The sequence below is a fragment of the Hyaena hyaena genome, unplaced genomic scaffold (genome assembly GCF_003009895.1).
Source record: "Hyaena hyaena isolate Hyena2069 unplaced genomic scaffold, ASM300989v1 scaffold_1158, whole genome shotgun sequence".
NCBI lineage: Eukaryota > Metazoa > Chordata > Mammalia > Carnivora > Hyaenidae > Hyaena > Hyaena hyaena.
In genome coordinates this window covers 126198-150452 of record NW_024081790.1, presented here as the reverse complement: position 1 = coordinate 150452, position 24255 = coordinate 126198, and the positions used below count along the sequence as shown (strand labels likewise).

The following is a 24255-nucleotide window of genomic DNA, read 5'->3' as shown; positions in this document are numbered from 1 at the left end:
CCATTATACTTAAAGTTTTAAAAAAATTCAGTATTTCAGGACAATTTAATTCTGAAGTTTATAGTACACCATAGCAAGGCTTACATAAAACAGCATTCTTAAATGTATGATGTGGAGATGACATATTTGATCAGATTCACTTTTTTACTTTGACTCATTTCTTGGAAAAAACAATAAAATGAAACACATGGGTTTGCTTTAGCTTCTTCTACAATATCCTGAACCAGATATATCCATAGAATTATTAGGGAAGAGTAGTGACATGACAACTCTTGAAGTTATTGCTAAACAAGGCAGGGAACAGAGGCCAGGCATGGTTTCATAGTTCATAAAAAGGCATTTTCTAGGCCTAAAAAAGACCCTGGTTAGCATGTTTCATGAATAATTAAATTACGTTAATTCTTAGAGGTGATTGTGTTCTAGTGTATCCATCCTGTAAAATAGGATAATGTTCATTATTACCACTTATTTTCTGTTTGGTCATGATGTAAACCCTTTGTATTCATCCCAAAGGCACCGTGCTCAACATGTGACAAAATACATAGTGAGTAACTAGAACAGGAGAGTTATGAAATTATTAAAACAAAAAACAGAGTATCACAACCTCTCCCTACCCCATGAGCATGTGAATTAACATTTTCATTTTGAGAAAAATTTAAGGAGGAAAAGCTCTCCAAATTCCAATCGCCTAGTGTGAAATTTCAAGAATGGTAATGTACATGAAAAGAAGATTATGGGAAGTACAAGAAAGACTCAGTTTCCTTATTAACAATAAAACATTTTATCAAGTGTTCTCAACACTTTGGTTTGCCATTTCCTTGTATTCATATCCTTCTTGCTTTGGACAAACCATGCCTGTACTCCCAAATGTCAAAAAACCAAGATCATTTATAAAAGTATATTAAGTGTTCATTTAGTGTACTCAAGCACATTTATAAAGTTGCTCAGCTTTGTGCTTTAAAATATCTGGATACTAATTTTTTGGAGACACATAAAGAAAGGTAAATATAAAAGGGATATACATTGCTAGCAAACACATAGCACTTACAATTGAGCAGGGACTGTTCTAAGCCCCTTATGTGTGCTCATCTGCTCTTCACAAAAGTCCTTTGGGTGGAGATTGTTATTACGTCCATTTTTCAAGAGGTCAATACCTGGCATAAAGAGGTCCAGTTCTATATCCAAGGTCACACAGCTAGTAAGTTTGAGAGCTGGGATTTGGATAGTCTGGTTCCAAAGTCTATGCTTTTAATCACTATGCTATGTTGCCTCTCCCTAAGTGTTGGCAAGTTATACATGTAATATGTACTGCCTGCTAAAGACCTATTAAAAGGAAACATCTGAATCTTAAGTCTAATTTCTATAAACCTATAAAAGGGAGAGGGGAAAGGAAGGAAAAGGGAGAATCAAATTCATAAATGCTAAAGTGGGAAATCTGAAGCAGAATGTTATAGACGATGGAAATGTATATATTTATATATATTTATTTATATGTATTATATATATATATATATATTTTACCCCCGCAGCTCCAAATAACCATGTAGCCATCTACCTAAACTTTATTTATTTTGAAAGAGAGAGAGAGAATCCCAAGTAGGCTCTGTGCTTGTTGGTTCAAGCCTGACAAGGGCTTGAACCTACAAACCATGAGATCATGTATGACATGAGCTGAAATCAAGAATTGGGTATTTAACTGACTAAGACACTCAGGCGCCCCAGCCATGTAGCCATCTAATCACGTGGCTGTATAATCTTGTCCAGTGATAGAAGAAAGGTGACAGAAAGAAATACGAACTTTGCTTAGGACAATAATTGAGATGTTCTGTCATAAATACCCTGCACTTGAAAGGGTCAGGTTTTTTGATGTATCTTCCCCCCCTCCCCAAAACCTGGGAACAAATTTGAAGACATATCTTGAAATGGACTTAAAATTTTTTTTTTTACAGTGGAGTTTTGGTCAATATATGGATTCAGGCACATTTTTGCTAAACCTGATAGTCAACAAGTTTATTTTGACTTTTAAAATGCTGTTCTTTGAAATTAGGTATGGCTACATGCAGCTATGCCTGAGTCCATTTTATTTTAAACTGCTCTACCACTGTGACATTATTCTGTAAGCATTAATATAGAAAACTTAGAATTCTAAGCCTAACTGATTTTTCTAAGTACTCTGAAATTTAAGTAACACTTTACCTGTTCATATCATCAAGATGCTCAGCAGCAAAATAAAAGCTTTTGATTTTAGGATGACAAGCTTTGAATGCACTGCAAAAGGAAACAAAGTAGATTTATTTTATTTCAAATTGGAAAATAAGTTAGAACCAAATAATTTTTATAGATAAAATTACCTCAGCATCTAACCTGAGTTCACATATATAATGCTTCTGCCATGATGACAGAAATCAGTAAAAAATTCAATTTCCTGCCAACAAAACTGCTTTCTTTTTACCTCAATTTGAAAGCATTAGACAAGTGACCTATGATTTAAAAGCTAGAAATTAAAAAAAAAAAAACACCCTTCCATTCTCTTCCTCTCCCCAAATAAAATCAACTTACTATTTCTTGCGGCATTCACTGGCTCTGTCAATTTTAAATTCAGGCAGACTGATGAATCCTTCTGCTTTTTCATCCTAAAGAGGCAACACTCTTGTTTAGGGTGTTATATACAAAGGTTTGAAGCTGATAATACTATACAACTACACCTTTGACATTTGAGAGATTAGAGTTCCACTCTTGTTTGTTATATTCCATTAAATTGAAGATATATTTTGAACATTTCAAATAGTACAAATTAAGATACACAGAGAAATTCTGAAAAATCCTTTTTATATTAGAATGAAAATAGAAAATTCTTTAAACTCTCAAAGTGAAACATTTTATAAGTAATTTTCTCGTCAGAATGTATATATGCTTTTATAACATATAAAATAACTTTAGTCCACATTCAACATTCACAATTTTCTGTCATTTTTAATGTTCAGATGTAAAAATATATGGATGTTTACTAATTCAATTCCTTCTCTGCCTCCAAAAAGTCTTTTATCAAACCAGAATTATTAACTATGTTATATATTCCAGATTTTATAAATGAAACAATTTGATCTTTAAATATCCAACTTGGTATACATGCTATATATATAAAGATCATTTTTCACTTGGAAAATTGAATGAAATCCATAAAAATCTTCCTCTCTCTCACGTGGGATGGAAAAATAAGATAGGAGAATTATCCAAAATCTTATGTTAGATACAAATTATTCCAACTAGGCTAAGACTAACTACCCTTGGCTAAATCCTTTCATTGTTGTCCTTTTCATGCTCATCACCAAGTTCCTCAGACTTTACTCTCCCAAACCTTTTGATCTTTGCTGTATCAGTTAATGGCTCCTTATATAACAAGTTCAAGTGAGATTATACCCCATCTGCTAACCTCAAAGAAAAAAAACCAGATTCTCAATTCTTTTAATGTGCATGTATGTATAAATGTAAAACTTAATAAAAATCTGATATTACTAATAGTGACTGAAATGTTGTGTTATAAAAAAGGGAGTATTATAACTTTTTCAATATTTTTCAAAATTTGAGCATATTTTTTCCAATCTTGGTAAATAAATACAATACTCTCAAATCTCTTTCAACTTTGATTTCTGTTATATCAACCTTGATGTCTTTAACTAAAAAATTCTATATTTTGAACAATTTAAAATATTTTGGGGATAGATATGATATTCCCATAATGGTGTGATGAGGGATTTCTCCTAAAAAAACACACTAAATAATTCTTACAGTGTATACTACAGAATTATTCACTCACTTCTCACAAGGCTAACACAGTAACAAATCTGATCAAAAGTTAGCAACTATTCAATAAAAAAGGGCCCAGTTTTTAATCACTTAAACTTTAAAAGAATATAATATAGCATACGGCAGAGAAATATACAAGTGACCTTAACAGGAAACAAAGACTATATTTGGATACTACTTGATTGGCATATAAAAAATATTTGACATATGTTAAATGAAAATGTTGATAAAATTGTTTTCTAGGGGCACCTGGGTGGCTCAGTCGGTTGGGTGTCTGACTTTGGCTCAGGTCATGATCTCACGGTTGGTGGGTTCGAGCCCTGTGTCAGGCTCTGTGCTGACAGCCAGCTCAGAGCCTGGAGCCTGTTTTGGATTCTGTATCTCCTTCTCCCTCTGACCCTTCTCTGCTCATGCTGTCTCTCTCTCTCTCAAAAATAAATAAAACATTAAAAAAATTAATTTTTTTTCCTGTATCTAAAATAAGATAGAATTAGTGAAATAGAAGATTTTTTAGGTAATTATGTGATTAGCACAAATAATATCAAAAGTGCAGAAAATAACCAAATCCTTTTATATAACATAGGCATTTGTATTAAACAGCAAAAGATTAATTTAAGATTTTACAAATGAAATTAGAATTCAATTTGAAAAATATTACTAAAAGCATATGTTTAGTGAGTATTGAGTGTATGTCAGGCAGTGTTCTAAGTGGGCTTTACATGAATTGATTCATTTCATCCATATGATAGCCCAATGAGCTAGGCTCTATTATCACTCTTCTTCTTTGCAGATGAGGAAATTGATGCATAATAATTCAGATGGGTTAATTCTATTCTCTAAATCAAAACAAATATAACTCCTCTACATATTTTATGTTATAATCATAACCATAATTATGTTGTTAAACTATATTTCCAAAATTAATATTCAAATGCAAATCGATGAATACCTTAACATAATAGTATTCCTGTAAGACTAGTCAGCACACTATATTAAACTATGTACATTTTTTGAGAAAACAAGTTAACAATAGAAATTGTTTTTAAAAAAGAGCTTAATAACTAATTTGACAATAAACTATTTGTAAAAAAAATAAAATAAAAAAAAGAGCTTAATAAGGTAAACGATAGATGCTATGGCAAAAGAATGAAAATAAATGCAGAGTCAAAGAAAATCAATGAAAAAGGTATACTCTTGTGCGTTGTGATAGGTGGTAGGTTATGATATAACTACTCTGGATAAAGATCTGTCTACTGCAAATGAAACAGGAAATCATAAGAACAATTTAAATATATTACATATACTCCCCACCCTACCCCTCAATTGGGCCAAATGAAATGAATACTTCCAGGTTTTCAAAGCTAGTATTCTATTTCATGTACTCTTTAAGAAAAACAAATAAATTCATGTGATATTAATTTACTTAAATTACTAGAGGACTTCTTCCCAAAAAACAAACAGAAAAAAATTGAAAACTTTGAACAAAAGTGAGACATTTAAAAATCTATTTCAAATTTCCATGTATAATCCTTTTAGTTAAGTTATTGCTGGAATTAGTTTGATATTTTTAATTCGATACATAGAATTTTATCTGTTTCAGATATGTTGCCACATTAGAATAACTGAGACAGATATCTTTCCAGAACTCCCAAAATGCAATCATTGTAAGAAGGCAGAGTAAAAAATAACTAGTGGAACTCTCCTGAATTAGCATTAAGGTGGTTATATGATTTTAAAATCTAAGTCTCAAAATGGTGATCCTTTGGGTTAAAGATAGAAAATGGAACAAAAAACAAAACGTGTTTTGTCTTACTTACCTCCTCATTAATATACCAATATAGGGATGCATCCTTAAGGACAAACCAGTATTTCTTCCATTTCTGTGAAAAATAACTCTTTGCATCTTTCTTTTTCCAAAGCCAACCTTCACAGTCCCCTCGTCCAAGATCTTTGCAAGAAATTCGTCTTTTGCTCTTGCCAGCTATAGGACCTAAAGATAACAGTGCTCTTTTAATTTTATGTGAATGTGAAGGTAGAAGATTAATCTATAGCTCATAAAAATAAGTCTGGGTACTTAAAAATTCTTATTTTTACATTGCATCATAATAGAAAACTATGGAAATCTTTAATACCTTCCCCCCACCACATAAGTGACATGCAATGTAATCAGAAGTGTGTAATCCCAGTGTCAAACCCTGTTGAGACCATTTACTGTAAAAGGTACCCCTAGCATCACAATAGAAGGAGAAGCTGGTCTTGGAAGCTTTTGCTAGGGGGCTGTGCTCTTGCAAACCACGATGGGTTCAGGCAAAAGGAGATGAGTGAAGTATGCTTGTGCAAACTATGCAGCTATGTATTTCACTTCCTTTCCTTACCTTTGTTTTTCTTCTTTGATTTGTGTTGCAGAGAGGACTGCTGAAATGTCTGAAATCCAAGATAGGGAAGAATGTTAATTGATACTCAGATGCTATCCACAGTGATAGCATGCTGCTAAGAACTCTCATGAGCTGAACAATGACTTTGAACTCAGGTCAGAGAAAGGACTTTCTGTTTCCAAATACTCAAAACAAATTTATATATATCATGGCAATTAGCTTTCTAATCTCACATTAAGCAGGACAGATTCTTATCATTGTCTTTCTTTTGTAGGCAAAGAAATCAGGGCATAAAGCTGTGGTGAAACTCAGGGCTCTTATATAAACACAGTACTACTTTTTACACCTTTTTAAGGGGTTTATTGTGCTTTCTCAGGCAATATCTAATTTGATTCTCAGAAAGTCTTATGAAGTAGTCAGGCAAATATGACTACACTTGTTACTTTGAAATTCATTCTCTTCCATAAGCCACCAGCACCTACTGATCCTCCTAGGCACTCCCCCTCACTTGCTAAATATTGCAGCACTTGAATCAATATTTTCTTCTCACACCTACTTCTGTCGCTATTACTGGTAACTAATTTTCATGTAAGTCCTGTCACTACCCTGGCTCCTCAGTCCCTCATCTCCAGTGATCTTTACTTCTCCTCTCCTCAGCTACCCATTCCCCTACCATGTTTGTTATCTTAAGCAGACTTCAACCACTGCTTCCATTACCTACATTTTATGTAGCTGAATAGTTCCAACCCTGTAATTTTTAGCAAATTTTCATTGAGGCATTCAATTCATTAACCTTACCACCCTTTTGTGCCTTTATTATTTCTTTTTTTCTCACTCAGTTATCATGAGATACCATTATATTCCCTTGAGCCATGCTCTCGCCATTAAACTTGCCTCACTAAATAACCATCTTAGTTAAATCTGCCTGTCTACTCCATGCTAACTACCAGAAAAGCTTAATGTCTCAATAGAAAAACCCACAGCTGTATTGACTGGTCCAGCTTTCAAGGACTATAAATCTGCTTTCCGCCAGATAGTCTACTAAGCTACATTGTTGTTCACTGATACAAGAAGGTTAATTGTGTTCATATGATTAGCTAACTAACAGAGTATAGAATGTGTAATTTCAATTCACAGATCCTCCTTCGAAATGTGTTTGAGGTACCAGAATCTTCTTTTTCTTTACAAAGGTATGCCTGTAAGAGGTAAATGGATTTTGCTTACATAAAATTCACTGGTCTTGGTTTTATGCAATACATTTGTATTCTGTGACATACTTTCTTGTTTGGTATCTTTATCCATAAAATAACATTCTACTTATAATAGCAATTTTCTTTTTTTGTGTATGGTTTACTTAATTCTTATGAATATGGTATCATGGGTGGATACCAGTCCTAAATGTAAGTAGCATAGAGTTTGCTGATGTACAGTGTAACCCAGAAATCATCACCCAAGTGTCAAAGCAATAGAAACATGTATGGACGTGGTGTGTGTGTGTGTGTGTGTGTGTGTGTGTGTGTGTTTACAAAACTTTGCAAGATACATGGCTACGGAAATTCATAATCAATTTTGGAGTGACAACATAAAAGACAAAACTCATTATGCTGTGTTGATTTTCTTGAGTGCACTTTGCTCCAAAATAATAACTCAGGCTAGTGTGCTTAAGTATAGGTAATTTGCATATGGTGATTTTCCTTAAATTGTTTGGCTGTAAAATTACTGAATGGTTATTTTCCTTTTGTGTTTCCACAAGTAGTCATTATAATCTTACTGCTGATTACTTTTAAAAATGACAAAGATGGGGGTGGTTTGTTTTTAGGAAGCTACATGGACAAAAGACAGCTAGAAAGAACTGAGTTATAGAAGGTACCACCTATGCCTTTTGCATGTTATTCCTTAGATCCTGGAGGTCCATTTTAAAATCTACACAAAAACATATTTTATGCTCTCCAGGTTTTCTTTTTAATAAGATTATCTTTTCTTTCCCCATAAATATATTTTCATACTGATTGTGATTACAGAGTATAATCAGTGTATATATTGTTGAAACCCAAGAACTTCCAGGCACACAATATAGAATTATCCAACATTCAAAGAAACAAAGCCATAGATGTCTATTGTATATATTATATATATAAGAATGAAATTATCTTAAGAGAGATTTTATTATTTGTTTAAGCGAAATGACATTTCCTAAAGTAAAAAAATTAATTTACATACAGTAGACCCTTGAACAATGTGGGGGTTAGGGGCACCAACCCTATAACTATTGACTCCCCCAAAACTTAACTAATAGCCTACCCTTGACCAGAGGTCTCACCAATATGTGAACAGTCAAATAACACATAGTTTGTATGTTATATGTAATACACATTATATTCTTACAATAATACCTAACTCTTTCTTATTTTTTCTAGTATTTCTAGGTAATGTGGTTTGCCTGTGAGGTTTTTTCAAATTGTCACAAATCTCCAAAATTTTTCCTATTTATTAAAAAAAATCCATATATAAGTGGACCCATGAAGTTCACATATAAGTGAACAACTTGCATTGTTCAAGGGTCAACTGTATATGCTTTTAAAAGTCATAAGAAAAAACAGTGAAAACTATAGCTATGGAAATAGGCCTCTGCAGAAAAGAGTTAATACAGCAGGTTTGAGGCTGCTATCTTAGAAGGGTCTGTTTGCAAGGCTGAACCTCAGCTGGCATCTGGGAACTTGGTTGGTGAACAGTTACCTAAAATGACATGAGATTCACTAAGCAAGAAGACTGCTTTGCCCATGGACTAAACACCTGTTTTCTTTTCAGGAATCTAGAATTTTTGTAGTTGCTAGACAGAGGACGTCTACATGACCAACCCAATACTATCCCTCAGTGCTGAGTCTTTAATGTGCTTCCCTAGGCAGAGACACTATACACATGACTGCATTTCTGCTGCTTGGGTGAGAGTGTACTCTGCATGATCTGTCACAAGGAGAGCATAGGAAGCCTATGCATATAGATTTCTCCAGATTTCATAGGTGTCTTTTTTCCTTCCTGCTCTAACTATACATCTTTGCTGTGTCACTGCTGTAAATCCTGGCAGAACTACATGCTGACTCTCATGAATCTTTCTAGTGACTAACTGAACATGTGCATGATTTTGGGGACCTCTGAAACAGCCTCATAATCAAGAGTGTTTACAAACTTATATTAAAGACTGTTCATTGTTCATATGCATAAATAAGCTCCTGACAGTGAAGGTTTTCTTATACCATCAGCAACAGTATGATTAAGCACTCCTGAGGTGCAAATTTATAATCCTGTGTGTAGTCTTTTCTAGTAAAACTGATGGAAATATTCATTCTGAGTGACAAATATTTCACTGGTATCGCTGTTTTTCAGTTTCTAATGACATCATGAAAAATTTAACATAAGCATGACATTACCAGCAGACACATGACTATAACACCTACCAGAGCAGACCAAATAAAGTGCTATGACTAAAAAAAAGAGAGACAGAGGCTTGGAATCTTTGCTTTCATGATGATGAATACTTTTTTGCTGACAGTGAAAATTTATAATATATTTTATTTTTGTATTTTTCTTATTAGCTTCAGATCATCCTTCTTCCAGGTTCATGCTTAAGTATATCCTTTAGAAGTTCTTTCATAAAAGACTATGGGCACAAAACTCTTTTAGATTTTCATGTTTGAAAATATTAAAATCCTTAACTCTTGAACAATAGCTTAGCTAGGCATAGAATACTGGGTTGAAATGAATTTTCTCTCAGAACTTTGAATATATTACTTTGATTCCTTTTCACATTTATTGCTACTCTCAAGACATCTGTAGCTACTCTTTCATTAGTTACAATTTGTCTTTAGTCTTTCTGTAGCTTTTAAAACATTTTTCTCTTTATCCCTGATATTCTGCAGTTGTACTATGAAGGGTCTATGTTATAATTTCTTTTAATTAATCCTATTTCACATTCATTGTATTGTACTTGAAGGTATTATTTCTTTGCTTCTCAAAATTCTCATGACTTAGGTCTTCAAATGGTCTTCTTTACCAGTCTTTTTTTTCCCTAAAGACATATCATCCGTGTATCTTTCATATTTTCATCCTTTCATGTTTCTGCAATGCTTTTAAGGTAAATTTATTCTGATGTCTTCTAATTTCCCAATTCTCTTTCTTACTGTATCTAGTCCAAAGTTTATCCTATTTATAGAGTGTTTATTTCATGGACTGTATTTTATACATCCAGGATACCTAGTTGGTATTGGCTCTTTTCAAATTTTTTTTTTTAACATTTACTCATTTTTGAGAGACACTGTGAGTGGGAGAGGGGCAGAGAGAGAGAGAGAATCCATAGCAGGCTGCAGGCTCTGAGCTGTCAGCACAGAGCCTGTCGTGGAGCTTGAACTCACAGACCAAGAGATCATGACCTGAGCTGAAGTTGGATGCTTAACTAACTGAGCCACCCAGGTGCCGCGGTATTAGCTCTTTTTAATATCTATTGTTCTTTTTTTTTTTTTAAGTTTCTTTATTTATTCTCAGAGGGAGAGAATGATCAGAGGAGGAACAAAGAGAGAGGGGGACAAAGGATCAGAAGCAGGCTCCATGCCAACACCAGAGAGCCTGATGTGGGGCTCAAACTCACAAACCACAAGATCATGACCTGAGCAGAAGTCAGATAGTTAACTGACTGAGCCACCTAGATGCCCTAAATATCCATTGCTCTTAGGCATCCTGTTATTATTTCAAGACTGATTTTAAGGGGTTTTGTGGATTTTCCATAATTTGTATTTAGTTTCAGAAAGTATTGCCCAGGTACAAGTCATAGTTCTGGTCAGTGGCTGTTTTTTCATTCAACTTCCTTACTCATGGGTGAGGAAGCTCTGCTTGCTTTCCCAGTTGCTTTCACTCAGTGAGTCAATTCCATTTCCTGAAATAGCTGCAGTTCATTTGTTCTCTGATACCCATTATGGTAGGCTCCTAGCCATCTCTACCTCTTTCAGGACTCAGGATCTATCAAGTATGTGCCTTAGTTCTCATTTATCACTGAGAAATTTTTTTCTGGTCCTTGGAGACTACATCTTGTTTTTGACCATGATCATATCCTTTTATCTTTGGAGTAGGGTGAGTGTGTGACAGTGTGTGGGTGTATTTAAAGCATAAACTCATTAAATGCTTATTGACCACCAAAATAGATTCCTTTTGTAAACATATGTGAAGATTATCTGCCTTAAAAATGTATTTTTATCTTATTTCCTAAATTATCATTCAATAAAATCTTTTATAATGCCCTCTGACATTTAGTAAATTATGACTTTGTATCATTAGTTGGGACTTCTTGGCTGAACTGCAGGTGTCCTAACTCAATAGATTTAATGTATACAAAGTGGAGTTTATGATATCCACTACCTGTCAACCAATCTGCTCCTCTCTTAGTCTTCTATACCTTAGTAAATAGCAATTCCATACCCTATACCCCCAGAGTGGCTCACATCTGGAATACTGAAGTCATCCTTAATTCTTTTCTTACATCCCATGGCCAATCCACCAGCAAGCTATATAAACTCTGTCTTAAATTTATGTTTACAACATGACTTCTTCTTACTACCTCTACTAGTAGCATCCTGGTTTAAGCCATCATCATCCCTTACCTGGATTATTGAACTATCTCCCACAGCTCTCTCTGCCTCTGCTCTTACCCTCTCTATTTTTAACAAAAAGCCAGAGTTATTCTGTTAAAATATGATTTGAGTCATGTCATTCCTCTACACAAAACTCTCAAATGGCTTCTCATTTCATTCTGAACAAATGCCAAAATCCTTGCAAAGACCTTGAAGGCCCTGCATGGCCTGGCCCCTTTGCCTCCTGCCCCTACTCTTACTAACTTTGCTCCAGCCACACTTGCTGTACCTAGAGCAAGTAGAATCCCCAAGTAGAATTTCAGGGCCTTTACTCTTGTTGTTCCCTTTGTCTGAGATGTTCTGTGCCCAGATGTTGTAGTGGCTTATTCTCTTATCTTCTTCAGATCATTACTCAAAAGCTTCCTTTTTAGTAAATTCTTCCTAGGTTTCCCTGTTATTCTCATTGCCCTCAATACTTCCTGTGTTCCTTCCTTTATTTTTCTCCTTAGCACTCAGCATTACTTTTTTAAAATATTTAAGTGTTTTATTTATGTTTGAAAGAGACAGAGTGGAAGGAGGGGAGGGGCAGAGAGAGAGAGAAAGAGAAAGAGAGAGAGAGAGAGAGAGACAGAATCTGAAGCACACTCTGGGCTGTCAGCACAGAGCCCGATACAGGGCTCAAACCCACAAACTGTGAGATCATGACCTGGCCGAAGTCAGACGCTTAACCAACTGAGCCACCCAGTCGCCCCTATACTCAGCATTATGAAAGTACTTTGGGGCGCCTGGGTGGCTTAACCGACTGACTCCTGATTTTGTCTCAGGTCATGATCCTGCAGTGGTTCATGAGTTTTAGCCCTGTATGAGGCTCTGCGCTGATAGCATGGAGCTTGCTTGGGATTCTTTCTCTCCCTCTCTCATGCTCATGTTCTCTCTCTTTCTCTCAAAATAAATGAATAAACTTAAAAAATAAAGTATACTTTATTTATTGTTTATTACCCAGTCTACCCTCCACATAAAAATGCCACGAAAGAGGAATTCTATTTTATGCACTGTTTAATCTTCTGCCTAGGACAGGGCCTAGTACAGAGGAAGTACTCAATAAATACTGGTTGAATGAATGGAAGCTGAGCAAATCATCAGTAAAGAGCAAGTATGTAGTCTTTTTTTAAAGCTTATTTATTTTGAGATACAGAGACGGAGAGACAGAGACCATGAGCAGGGGAATGAAAGAGAGAGAGAGAATCCCAAGCAGACTCTGTGCTGCCAGTGCAGAGCCCAATACGGGGCTCAAACTCATGAAACCATGAGTCATGACCTGGGTGGAAATCCAGAGTCAGACAGTTAACTGACTGACCCACCCAGGTGTCCTGGATGTAGTCTTCTTTTTTTAAAGTTTATTACTTTTTGAGAGAGCATGAGCAGGGGAGGGACAGAGAGAGAGAGAGGGGGACAGAGAGTCTGAAGCAGGCTCCACGCTGACATCAGCAAACCCGATGTGGGGCTCGAACTCACGTACCACGAGATCACAAAGTGAGCTCAAGTTAGGCGCCCAACTGACTGAGTCAGTTGCCCCCTCCTGCCCCCATGTAGTCTTAATTAAAGTATTAAAGTGATTGTTTTAACCTGTAGAAGTCCTTCAGCAGGGGAAATAAACTAGGTAGGCATCCTTTCTCCAGTAATCCATGTACAGGTCTATTCTTTAGTAGACTGTTTCTTTTGGTAGATAAGAAGTACTCCTTTTTATCCACTCTCCTTTAGCATTACTTGCACTGAGACAGTCTTAGTGCACTTAACAGTTTAAATTTGAATTCAAGATGTGGCTGGCAAAAGGACATTAAATCTATGTCAAAAGATATATATGCAAATAATAATATGATGAATTATGAATGGATGTGTTGAAATCATAATTCTACCCATAAAAATAGAATGTGCTAAAATAAAAGGCCATTATGAAAGTATTGTTGATCCTCTACTTAACCATGGCAATGCATGCAATAGTATTCTGTTTGTCTATAAAATCCCTTTTTCAGACATTTGCCTGAAAAGACCATTTATCTTTCATTTTGTCTACAGATGTTCTGTTCAAACTCTATTCCCCCCTCTTTTGGATGAGGAATTGTGGGGGAGGGTAATTTGGGTCATTCTTATCCTGAAACTTTCAGAAGCACTTATTTTAATTGTGGAAGAAAATGACAGTTTCTGTGTTACATTTTGAAAGCTCAGCTACTATTAAATTCTTCTCAAGTTGCAAATTGCCACACTTATGGAAAAATTTGCAATCAAAATACTGTCTTGTTGCAATATAGCAACTTCCTCTTACTGTAATTTTATGCAAAGCTCCAACATTTCTGCAGTGACTACTCAAACCAATAGCTTATTTTCTTATACATAAGAAAAGAAGGTGCTTAGCAATTTGAAACACTTGGAATAAATGATAGCTACTTTCACCTACTTAATTTTTAAATAAGAATAGCCTTTGAGATTTAAAGATTTCACAAAGAAAAATATTTTGCCTTACTTTCTCATTAGTGCCCATTTGCAGAAAAAAGGCCTAAATATAAGTAAGTGGGGTGAGATGCTAATGGGACTAAATATTAAATCAAGAAATCTTCTGCTTATAAGAAATAACAGCATAGAATTGAACACATTTCCTGTTGGTGGTAGCCTCGCATTCTGGTGCTTGAGAGGGAAACTGTGAAGTGAGCGGGGAGCGGGGAGGAGAAGAGACAGTACTCTCACACAAGGTCTATGAGTACAGTGGGGTCAGGTTGCTCCGGGTTCTGTCAATAAAGCCAACCTGACTTATGTTGACTGAAAATGATTCCACATTCACTCAAAAAAAAATAATAAGAATGTTTTTAAAAACATTAAGCATGCTAATAAACTAGCAGTCAAATAAGAATAAAAGGGAAGTAATTGGCAAGGGGAATCTAGAGGTCAAAATCATTAGGTTGGGCAGAATCAATGTTCCATCAAAAGAATACTGTGCACAATAGATTGTGAAGGGAGGAAGTGACTGAATCTTATACAGGATCCCATAAGGTGATTCCACTTTTCCTATGGGGTGATAAGGTGGGAAGAAGAGTAATTAATGGTGAGTAGCTAAGAAGGGTTTCCTTGGGAAATAGGAACTGTCATTCTTGGATCACAATAGTTAGCATTTACTGAGGGCTTTTGTGTCAGGCATAGTATTAGAGACTCCAGATCAGTTATTGATCTTAATCTTTATAATAAATCTCTACAGTGGTTATCATTAACCCCATTTTAAAGAAGAGGAAATTGAGACACAATGTGTAAACAACTAGCTCAGGACCACAGAGATAGTGGCAGTTAAAATTCAAATCCAGGTCTGTCAATCCTGAAACCTGTTCTCCTAATCACTCTGGGCAATACTGCCTCCCAAGTAAGTATTCTATAGTCATAGTAACAATGTGAGAGTAAAGAAAAACTGCTTCTGACACAATGACTTTCACTTAAAAAAACCTCTCATGATGTGTGATATAAGTACACTGCTATGTGAAAGAAAAGATTCTACAAAACAGAAGGATATTAAGGGTAACACTTTAAATTAATGGCGATAGGGGCACCTGGGTGGCTCAGTCGGTTAAGCATCCGACTTCGGCTCCGATCTAGCAGCTCGTGGGCTCAAGCCCCGCATTGGGCTCTGTGCTGACAGCTAGCTCAGAGCCTGGAGCCTGTTTCAGATTCTGTGTCTTCCTCTCTCTCTGACCCTCCCCAGCTCGTGCTCTGTCTCTCTCTGTCTCAAAAATAAATAAATGTTAAAAAAATTTTTAAAAAATACTTAAAAATAAATTAACGGAGATAATTCAAACTGGAAACATTTTATCAATTTCTAACTTTCATGCTTTTGTCAATTTTAACTAGCAAGTTATACTGCTCTGTGGATTAAAATAAAGATTTGCAGCGTTTTTCTTTTTTTCTTGTGACCATTAATCATAATATTTTCATGAGTAGAAGGCTCATGTTAACATTTTAATTTTGCAAATGAGATAGAAAATAAGGTACAGAAAGTTAATAAGGATCAGCCAAGTTAGACAAGGATGAGACTGCAAACAAATTTTATTCAAACCTATTAACATTGTTAATTGAACTCAGTGCAATTAAAAAACCCTATGTCAATACTGATGAGGAAATCAGTGATCCAAATAAGGCAAGCCTGCCTCTCCACTAATTCTTTACACAGGAGAAATCTCTTGGAGCTGATTCATTGTGTTATGCAATTTTTCACCTGATATACTGCTGATTATTATGCAATGCCTTAAAATCACTTGGTTCACTTTCTCAAGATGTGGTTTTTAACTACTGCATTAGATTCTATGAAGGCAGAAACCATCTGCTTTAGCTCACCATGCTATACTCAGCTTCTTGCACAGGACCTGACATACAATTATCTGTTGAGAGCATGAAATCAGTTACTAGCCACCTAACGTGTGCAGGACACTGAGGCTATGCATTATGGCATCTCATATGCAATCTGTCAGCAAGTTCTGTCCACTCTCCCTTCAAAACATACCCAGAGTCCAACCTCTTCTCAGCACTTTGACTTCAGAGCTCAGGACTAAGCCAATACCATCTCTCACTGGAAGCAACCAGATCCTTTCTTGACTCTATGCACCCACACTTACCTTAGCCCCTTCAGTTTATTCTCAACACAGCAGCTGGAGTGACACACTTGAAAAGTTTATACTTCAGCAAGAATAGGATGCTTTGTACCACTGGAGCAACACTGTGGTAGGCACCAGGAGACCTGGCTTCTATTTTTTCATATTCTAGCCCATATTCCAGCTCTATAATTACAGTCAAGTCACTGAACTATTCTTGACCTCCATTTCTTCATCAGCAACATTGGGGATTTGGACCCAATGCTCTTAGAATGTCTCATGGGTCGCTAACTGTACATGATTCTGACTTAAAAATGAAGGGAAAAACAGCCATTTTTCCTTAGTCACTAATGTACATCCAATTACTGCTGTTTTAGGAATCACGTATACTGATAACCAGTGTCAGTCTTAATACTTAATGCTAGATTATCCATTGAAAGGCACATAAGTTTACTCTGAAGCTCTACTATGTATGGAAATAAATTATCGTCAGCCATATTAGACACAGCTATTTTGGGGTGCTTGATTAATGTGTATAATGAACACAGATTTTCCGTGAGATGGAGGCAGACAGTCTAAACAGGTGAAAAGCAGAACTAGGGCAGTTCTTGATTCTGACACTTCTATTTGACAAACTGTCAACATCTGGGTGTCAGAGAAATCAGGGTAGGTTCACCCATCTTTGTGACAAAGAAACATTTATAATCAGAAAAAACTAAGAGGACCAGATTTTCCTTCTGAAGACTACTTAGTGACAAGGAAATAAATTATATGTAAAAGAAAAGAGAAGTAAATAATATAAAAATAATCACCTCTATGAAGAATGCACAGAGCCTATGAATCTTAAATGAAGTCACTGTATATGGCATGATAATGATGTCAGCAATGATATTACTGAATCATAATTATTGAAAAAATTTCCCGGCTATTGATTTACTGGCTTAGGAGAATATGAAACTTAACCAGCGTTTTCTGGATACCTTTATTTTTAGGTTTGTTGCTCTGATACATTGTACAGATTTTCCCACGTGAAATTCTTGTCATGTCAGTGCAATTGATTCCAAGAATGCTAGCTTTTATCTAAATACCTTTATGGCTACGAGTATGTTTTTATCGAGCTCTTATTCTGAAACTTTTGCTTTTATAGACTAGACAAACTCTCCAAGACAACCACTTCAAGTGTTTCTACATCTGCTACTTTTTGCTGCAGTTTACTTGATCTGGATTTTTTTTTTCTTATCAGAAAATCTTTCAAAGAGAATACTAGGGGGGAAAATAATATAAATTTAGAAAGTTTTATATAAGTCACTATAGATGATAATAAAATAATTGAGAAAGGTAAATCATACTCTTCCTTCTCTTCCACACTGAGCCATCTAGTAGGACACAATTTTGAGACCAAGAAAGCAAAACTGTTTTTATCTAACAGAATGAAAAGAAGGACTTGATGGGATTTTTTTTTAATTCTGTGTTTGCAGCAGGAATCAAATCATCATTATGGTATCAATTTAGATGGCATTTTCCACAGTCCTCTCTGAAGTGCTACACTCATCTTGTAAATGATAAAACTGAGTAAAAGAAAGCAATTTATGCAAGCTCAGATATGAAAAATTAGATTTCTACAGGGCCTGATGTTTGCTGCCACTTCTCCAGACTGGTTGCCTTAAATGCACCTAGATTAGGTTTGGCTTGTTCTCAGCCCACTGGTGAGGACACTTTGGGAGTATGGTTGAAGGAAAGATACTAAGAGTATTTGTGCACTATTGCAGTACCAGATACTGTATCACATATTTCCCATACATTATTATCATAGGGAGCCAATGCTTTTAGCCAATTATAAAAACATATAAGGGGGAGGACATAAAAGAGTAGAAAACATAATATCTTTAAAAATATTTTTATAACAAACAGAAAAGTGGATTTCATATGGCTGTTTCTTAGGGCAGTCATCTGATTATAAAATGAGGACAGAATGCTTAAAACGCAACTATGTGAAGGAGAGTCACCAAGTGGCTAAGATAACGTGGCCCAGCCTTATGGTACTCCTCCTCAGAATACGCAAAGAGATTATTTAAGGAATTGTTGAACACACTGTATTAAGTACAAATCACTTTAGGTAAATTAGACATGTTATCCTAATTATTACTTCTATTAGTCAATCTCTTGATTGAAGATACGTACACATGACAATTTGAAATTATATTTTTAAGTATATGCTTTGGAAGATTAAGTCAGTGGGCTATACTGATGATGCCTTCACAGAGGTAAGCTGTACCTTGTAGGCTGTACCTTGAGTTCACTCCAAATTTATCATAACATAGAATTTTTCATTTTACCACTGATGTTCATACAGACTGTCACTAGAGAATTTTCAAAGCAGATTTTACCTGGTAGGCACCTACTGTGGCCACAGAAAAGGAAATATCAGTGTGCTGGCTTCTTCCTGTGTCACTTTAGGAAAGCTGGAACTATGTGTTTCAGAATTCCCTTCTCTATATGGTTCTAGTTCGGGTTGGTCACAAATAAATTTGTGTGAATTTTGGAGAACACAAGTGAGGCAGCATCCCTTATGCTCTGAAGGTTGGTGCAGGATGTCAGTCACTGCTGTGGCTCACATACATTGTCACTGTTCTGCTGCTTGTTTGTATGCGTGAGTCAGCAGCTGAGCCTACAACTTCAGCTCCTCAAAGTGCTGGACTGGGAACCTGTGAATCTCCATGGTGGAAGGCATCAGCTTTGTTGTTGAAGTTGAAGACAAAGTTCAAGTTTGTGCTTATGGGTTCTAGTTTATCTTGCTCTCTCTCACTTCACATCCAGATATTCTTCATGATCACTGGCTGTGCTGAGGCATCTTAACCAGCTTCTCAAATGAGTAAGATCTAGTCCTTTATTCCATGTCACTTAGTGCTCTTTCCCTGATTGAACCCTAACTGCTACACTCATTAACATCCAAAGAGAACATGTTTTAGTCCTAAAAAACTTTTTGATTTGTTCGACAGGAAGTAAATTCCCTTCCAATGTATACAAATTAATTTATTTTCCATATGGCATTAAAATAGTTACTATGTACTCAGCACAGTGGAAAAAACTTTATGCACAACATATGATTTAATTGTGAAATAGTCATGTTAGGTAAGTGTTATTCTCTTTTTACTGATGAGAAACTGAGGTTCAGAAATGTGTCTAGATTCATACAGCTGACTTCAAGCTCATATTCTATAAGTACAACATTATTCTTGGCCATCTGAATCTCAGAAAAGTCAATTCTCTTCTTTTACCCAGAGGAGGTTAGATACAAGAACCATTGTCTTGAGCCTACTCCAAATTTACGATAATAAAATAAGGTATGAGAAGATAATCTATTCTTTCTTATAGCAGGAAATTTTGAATCTAGTTAATTTAAAATTATTTGCAGATTAAAGAAAGGAACTGAAACACTGATCTATTTCTCAACATTCCAGATGGTTTTGGGTTCAAGTCTATTAGGATCGTGTTCTTGGCTTAGCCTAATATTTGCAGAGATGCTAAAAAACAGATTTAGCAATATCATTTAGAACTGAGATTCTAGGTTGAGTCTATGAACTTTGGCCCACTGCCAGTTGTTACCTGAACCAAAAGCCAATGAAGAGTCCATGACGGCTGCAAACAGTTTAACACTGTTTTTTGAAAAGTTACCTTCAAAAAACTAGAATGGAACAGTAGTCAACAACTGTGCCTTAAACTTCATTCTCATATCAGGTATGGGCCAAGAGATGCGGATATGTATTCTGTTAAGAGGAATCTTTGGATGAGATTTGTGTATACACAGTGAATCATTAGGCCTATGGTTTTGTGGAATTAGAGGATGCTAAAACCATCAAGGGGGTAATAGATTTTAGGAGCTGAAGGAAGAAAATAATTGGATATAAATCGTGGTCCTTCTACCAGAAGAGGCTTTAAAGAGTTCTAGGGGTAAAATAATTTTACCTGGCATTTTATTAAACTTGAGATGCTTGATTAAAGGAGTTAAGGTGGTGAATTAATGTGGGTGAGAGATTATGGGAGCAAAAAGGGCCCACTGACAACAAAATTTGAGGACATTTTTCCAAGTCTAGAAAGCTGGAAGACATAGGTCTACAACATGAGAGAATGGGGCTTCTGTGACCTCTCTGATCAAGGCAGGTATATTTCCAAATCTTGATCTTAATAACCAAGTCAGAGACCTCTCATCAGACTTTAGGCTTTATTTTTCCAAAGGCAACAAGAAATTTGTAATAAGATTCAAATTTAATAAATTTCAACTCAATAGTTCCTAATTCTTTTGTTCATGTGTGTGTCCTGTTTTGCATGATGCCTCACTAATTAAGCTAGATTTGGTATTTTGCTTCCTGGCATCCATTATCTAACCAGGAACGAGCAGAAGGAAATCTACATTTGTTCAAACATGAAATCAAAGATTGGCTTCCATATAACGTAGTGGGTCTTAACAGTTTTTGACTGTGGTCCCTTAAGACAGAACAACAGACTCCATAGTCCATTTGTCTCCACTTTATGACTGTATAAGTAACATATGGTATGGGTGATTCATATTATCATTTTTAGAAAATTGTGAGTAATGTGAATCACATGCTAGAAGGTAAAGCAAGCAACCTAAAACAAACTAAAACCAAAAGCAATGAAGCCTAATGATAGTTTATAATGAAAAAGAAACAGCAACCAAAAACTGCAGGTAACTTAAAACAAATCCTAATGAGGGCGCCTGGGGGGCTCAGTCGGTTAAGCCTCTGACTTCGGCTCAGGTCATGATCTCACAGTTTGTGGGTTCAAACCCTGTGTCGGGCTCTGTGCTGACAGCTAGCTCAGAGCCTGGAGCCTGTTTCAGATTCCGTATCTCCATCTCTCTCTGACCCTCCCCTGCTCTCATGCTGTCTTTTTCTCAGAAATAAATAAAACATTTAAAAAATTAAAAAAAAAAAAACAAATCCTAATGATGTATTGATACATCCCTCACAAAAGTGGTGGGAACCTGAACTGTCTACATTCAACTGTCTACATTCGTTCATGTTCAAATGTACTCTCAGTTGCATGGATACTAGGCTTCTTGGAGAAACAGTGAATTAGAATATTCGGTAAACTCTATTAACACATTGTTTAAGAGTATTCAATTTGTAACCTTTTAAAATCATGTAGTAGTTACTAATAAGCAATATCCAGGCACAAGTGAAAATGAAAGTCTGTGAAACTATGTGTTATTTGCCCATAAGAATCAATGTATCACGCCTCAGTCAGTAGGAGCCCTTTGCCAAAGATTGCCTATACTTGGAGAATCACTGCTCCGGTAAAATGGCCCAATAGGAAAGGCTTTTCACAGTCCAGGTTGTTCCTATGCCGGGCTTTGCTAAAACTACTCTTAATATGACATTAACACTCTAGAAATAATCAAGCCATCCATAGGGAATCAAAGAATACATACAAATGGGAATAAAATGATGCTTATAATGGATATCTAACATGCCTGCATGCTCCCTGGTGAAGAAAACATCATGTAACACTACTATGGCTGTTGTCCAAATGAGTAAAGTCAAAAATGCAGAGAAAGTGGTTGTTGTAAACAACCATTAGGTTGGAGATGGCTTTTTAGCCGCTAAAATTTAGTTTTATTTTAGTTTCATTGATCCTGAAACAATACAGCCAAGTCAGGTAGTGATTAGACAAACCAACCTTTATAAATACAGATAAATTTAATGATAAATGTTTATATCTTGACAATATAGCATAGTTTGCATCATTGTGATAATAATAGCTCTGTCTTCTCTAATAGATGGTAAAATACTTATGAGTAGAAACGGCTTTATTCACCTAAAAATGTGAAATTTGGAGCCAGACTGCTGGAACTCACATCTCATGTCTGCTACTTTCTAGCTGTGTGACTATGAGTAAGGTAAACTCTGTTTCAGTTCTACAAAACAGATATAAAAATAGTAGCAATCTCACAAGGTCAATTTGAAGATTCAATGAGAGAATTTGTATAAATTCTTAGGACAGGAACTTAGTAAGCAATCAATAAATGTTTGCCCTTACTAACAGTAGCAGTTGCAATATTATTAGTTAATATATATTCCACAGTATTTAGAATGAGATTTACACATGGTTGACACTACTAGAATTGCTGTAGGGTTTCTGCTAAATTACATTATTTTTTTTTTTCGAGGGGCAATATAGTATGTTAAGAGGCACAGTGCTAATGTTCAAATTCCAGCTCCACCACTTGCTATATACTTAATCCATGTGCCTCAGTTTCCTAATCTATAAAATGGGAATAACACCAGTACCTTCCTCATAGGGCTGTTATGAAGACTAAATGAGTTAAGATTTATAAATTACTTAGAGTAGTGTCTGTTTCATAATGTTCATCTACTTGTTAAGTTAAAAAATGTCTTTTAAGAGCTCTCCACCTCCTTCCTCCAGGAATTCCATCCAAAATACCTTCACAAGTTGAAGAGGATGGATAAAAGTATTAATCAGAAGCAAAACAACAACTGAATGTTTGCTGTTATATCCTAAATAACTAAGACAAACTACATAAATGTTGGAATGTTATGAAAAGATTACCCAGATTTTTGAACACCTAGTCTAAATCTGTTTTAAATACGCCATCTAAAATCACATTAATCAGTTTATGAAAGTATACCTGCATGTTGCCTGGATCCATAATCAAATTTTACTTGTTTTGGCATGTCAGCATGTAGGTTCAAAATAAATTATTATTTTTGTTTATGGATTTAGTTTATCAGCTTTAATGTGAGAGGAAGCTGTCATATGTATATCTTATTAAGGAAAAAAAAAAGACCTGAATCTAATCACTCTTTATCTAAAGGCTTTTATCACTACATTTGAATTTGTCTCCCTCCCTCTCCCACTCCCTCAGTTTGTCTGTCTGTCTCTCTCTCTCTCTCTCTCACACACACACACACACTGCTGTCTGTGTTTTCTTCCTGTGTTCTCAAGGTCAGATGAGGGCTTTGGTAGCTAACACCTCCCACATTTTCAGACAGAGAATCAGTGAGTAGGTAAAATAAACTTATCCTCTTTTGAAAAATACTGTAACATGCTTAGCTGACAGGTATATTGCGACCTCCATAATGAGATGGTAATGATAAGAAAGAAGCAAGAACCAAAGCAGAATTTAGTAATGTGGACTAGATAAACTTGACAGAGGATATTCAGAGTCCTAGGGCTCTCCCGTAGCATATGGGACACTGAGCCTATGGTAATAAGGTTCCTGGAAATTTCCACTACGCATACATTCTAACTGAAGGCCTGTTTGTGTTGGACAGGGCCAGCCTAGGACATGGAGGTAGCTGTTTACAGGCTGAGGACAACATCAGAGACATCCTGAGACAGGCAATGAAGTTACTGTCACATTCACTTACTTATTTATTCATTTATTTATCACATACTTACTGAGCATTTAAATTACTATACTTATATTAGATGTTGAAATATAATGCTGAGCAAAATGGAAAAACTATCCTTTTTTGTCATGCACATGGACGTGCTGTCCCTACTTTGTACAAGGGAAAAAGACACTAGGCAGACAATCACATATGTAGGTATATACTTAAAAATCATAAAAAAAAGGTTTTGAAGAAAATATAGAGAATGCTAAAACATTATAATAGGAGAAGCTGATTTAGTATAAGGCAGTAGTGATCATGCAAAGCCTCTCTGTAATTTCATGTTTAGATAGAAGTCAGCCAGGGGGAAAAAGGAGGTAAAATCAGTTTCAGTATAGGGCACAGCATGTCAAAAAGGTGGATGATCAGGGTGGTTAGGGCATAGTGAGTGATT

The 24255-nt window shown here is 35.6% G+C and overlaps 1 protein-coding gene across 1 annotated transcript in view; it reads right to left on the bottom strand.

Moving 5' to 3' along the window:
- The window catches only part of CNKSR2 (connector enhancer of kinase suppressor of Ras 2), a gene marked incomplete at its 5' end in the record, with an annotated part of 194760 nt that overhangs the window by 58634 nt on the left and 111871 nt on the right, over positions 1 to 24255 (bottom strand). The window contains 4 exons of the mRNA XM_039222554.1: positions 2197 to 2268; positions 2560 to 2633; positions 5625 to 5797; positions 6183 to 6231. Of these exons, the coding sequence (XP_039078485.1) occupies positions 2197 to 2268; positions 2560 to 2633; positions 5625 to 5797; positions 6183 to 6231 (368 nt within the window). The remainder of the gene's footprint in view (positions 1 to 2196; positions 2269 to 2559; positions 2634 to 5624; positions 5798 to 6182; positions 6232 to 24255) is intronic.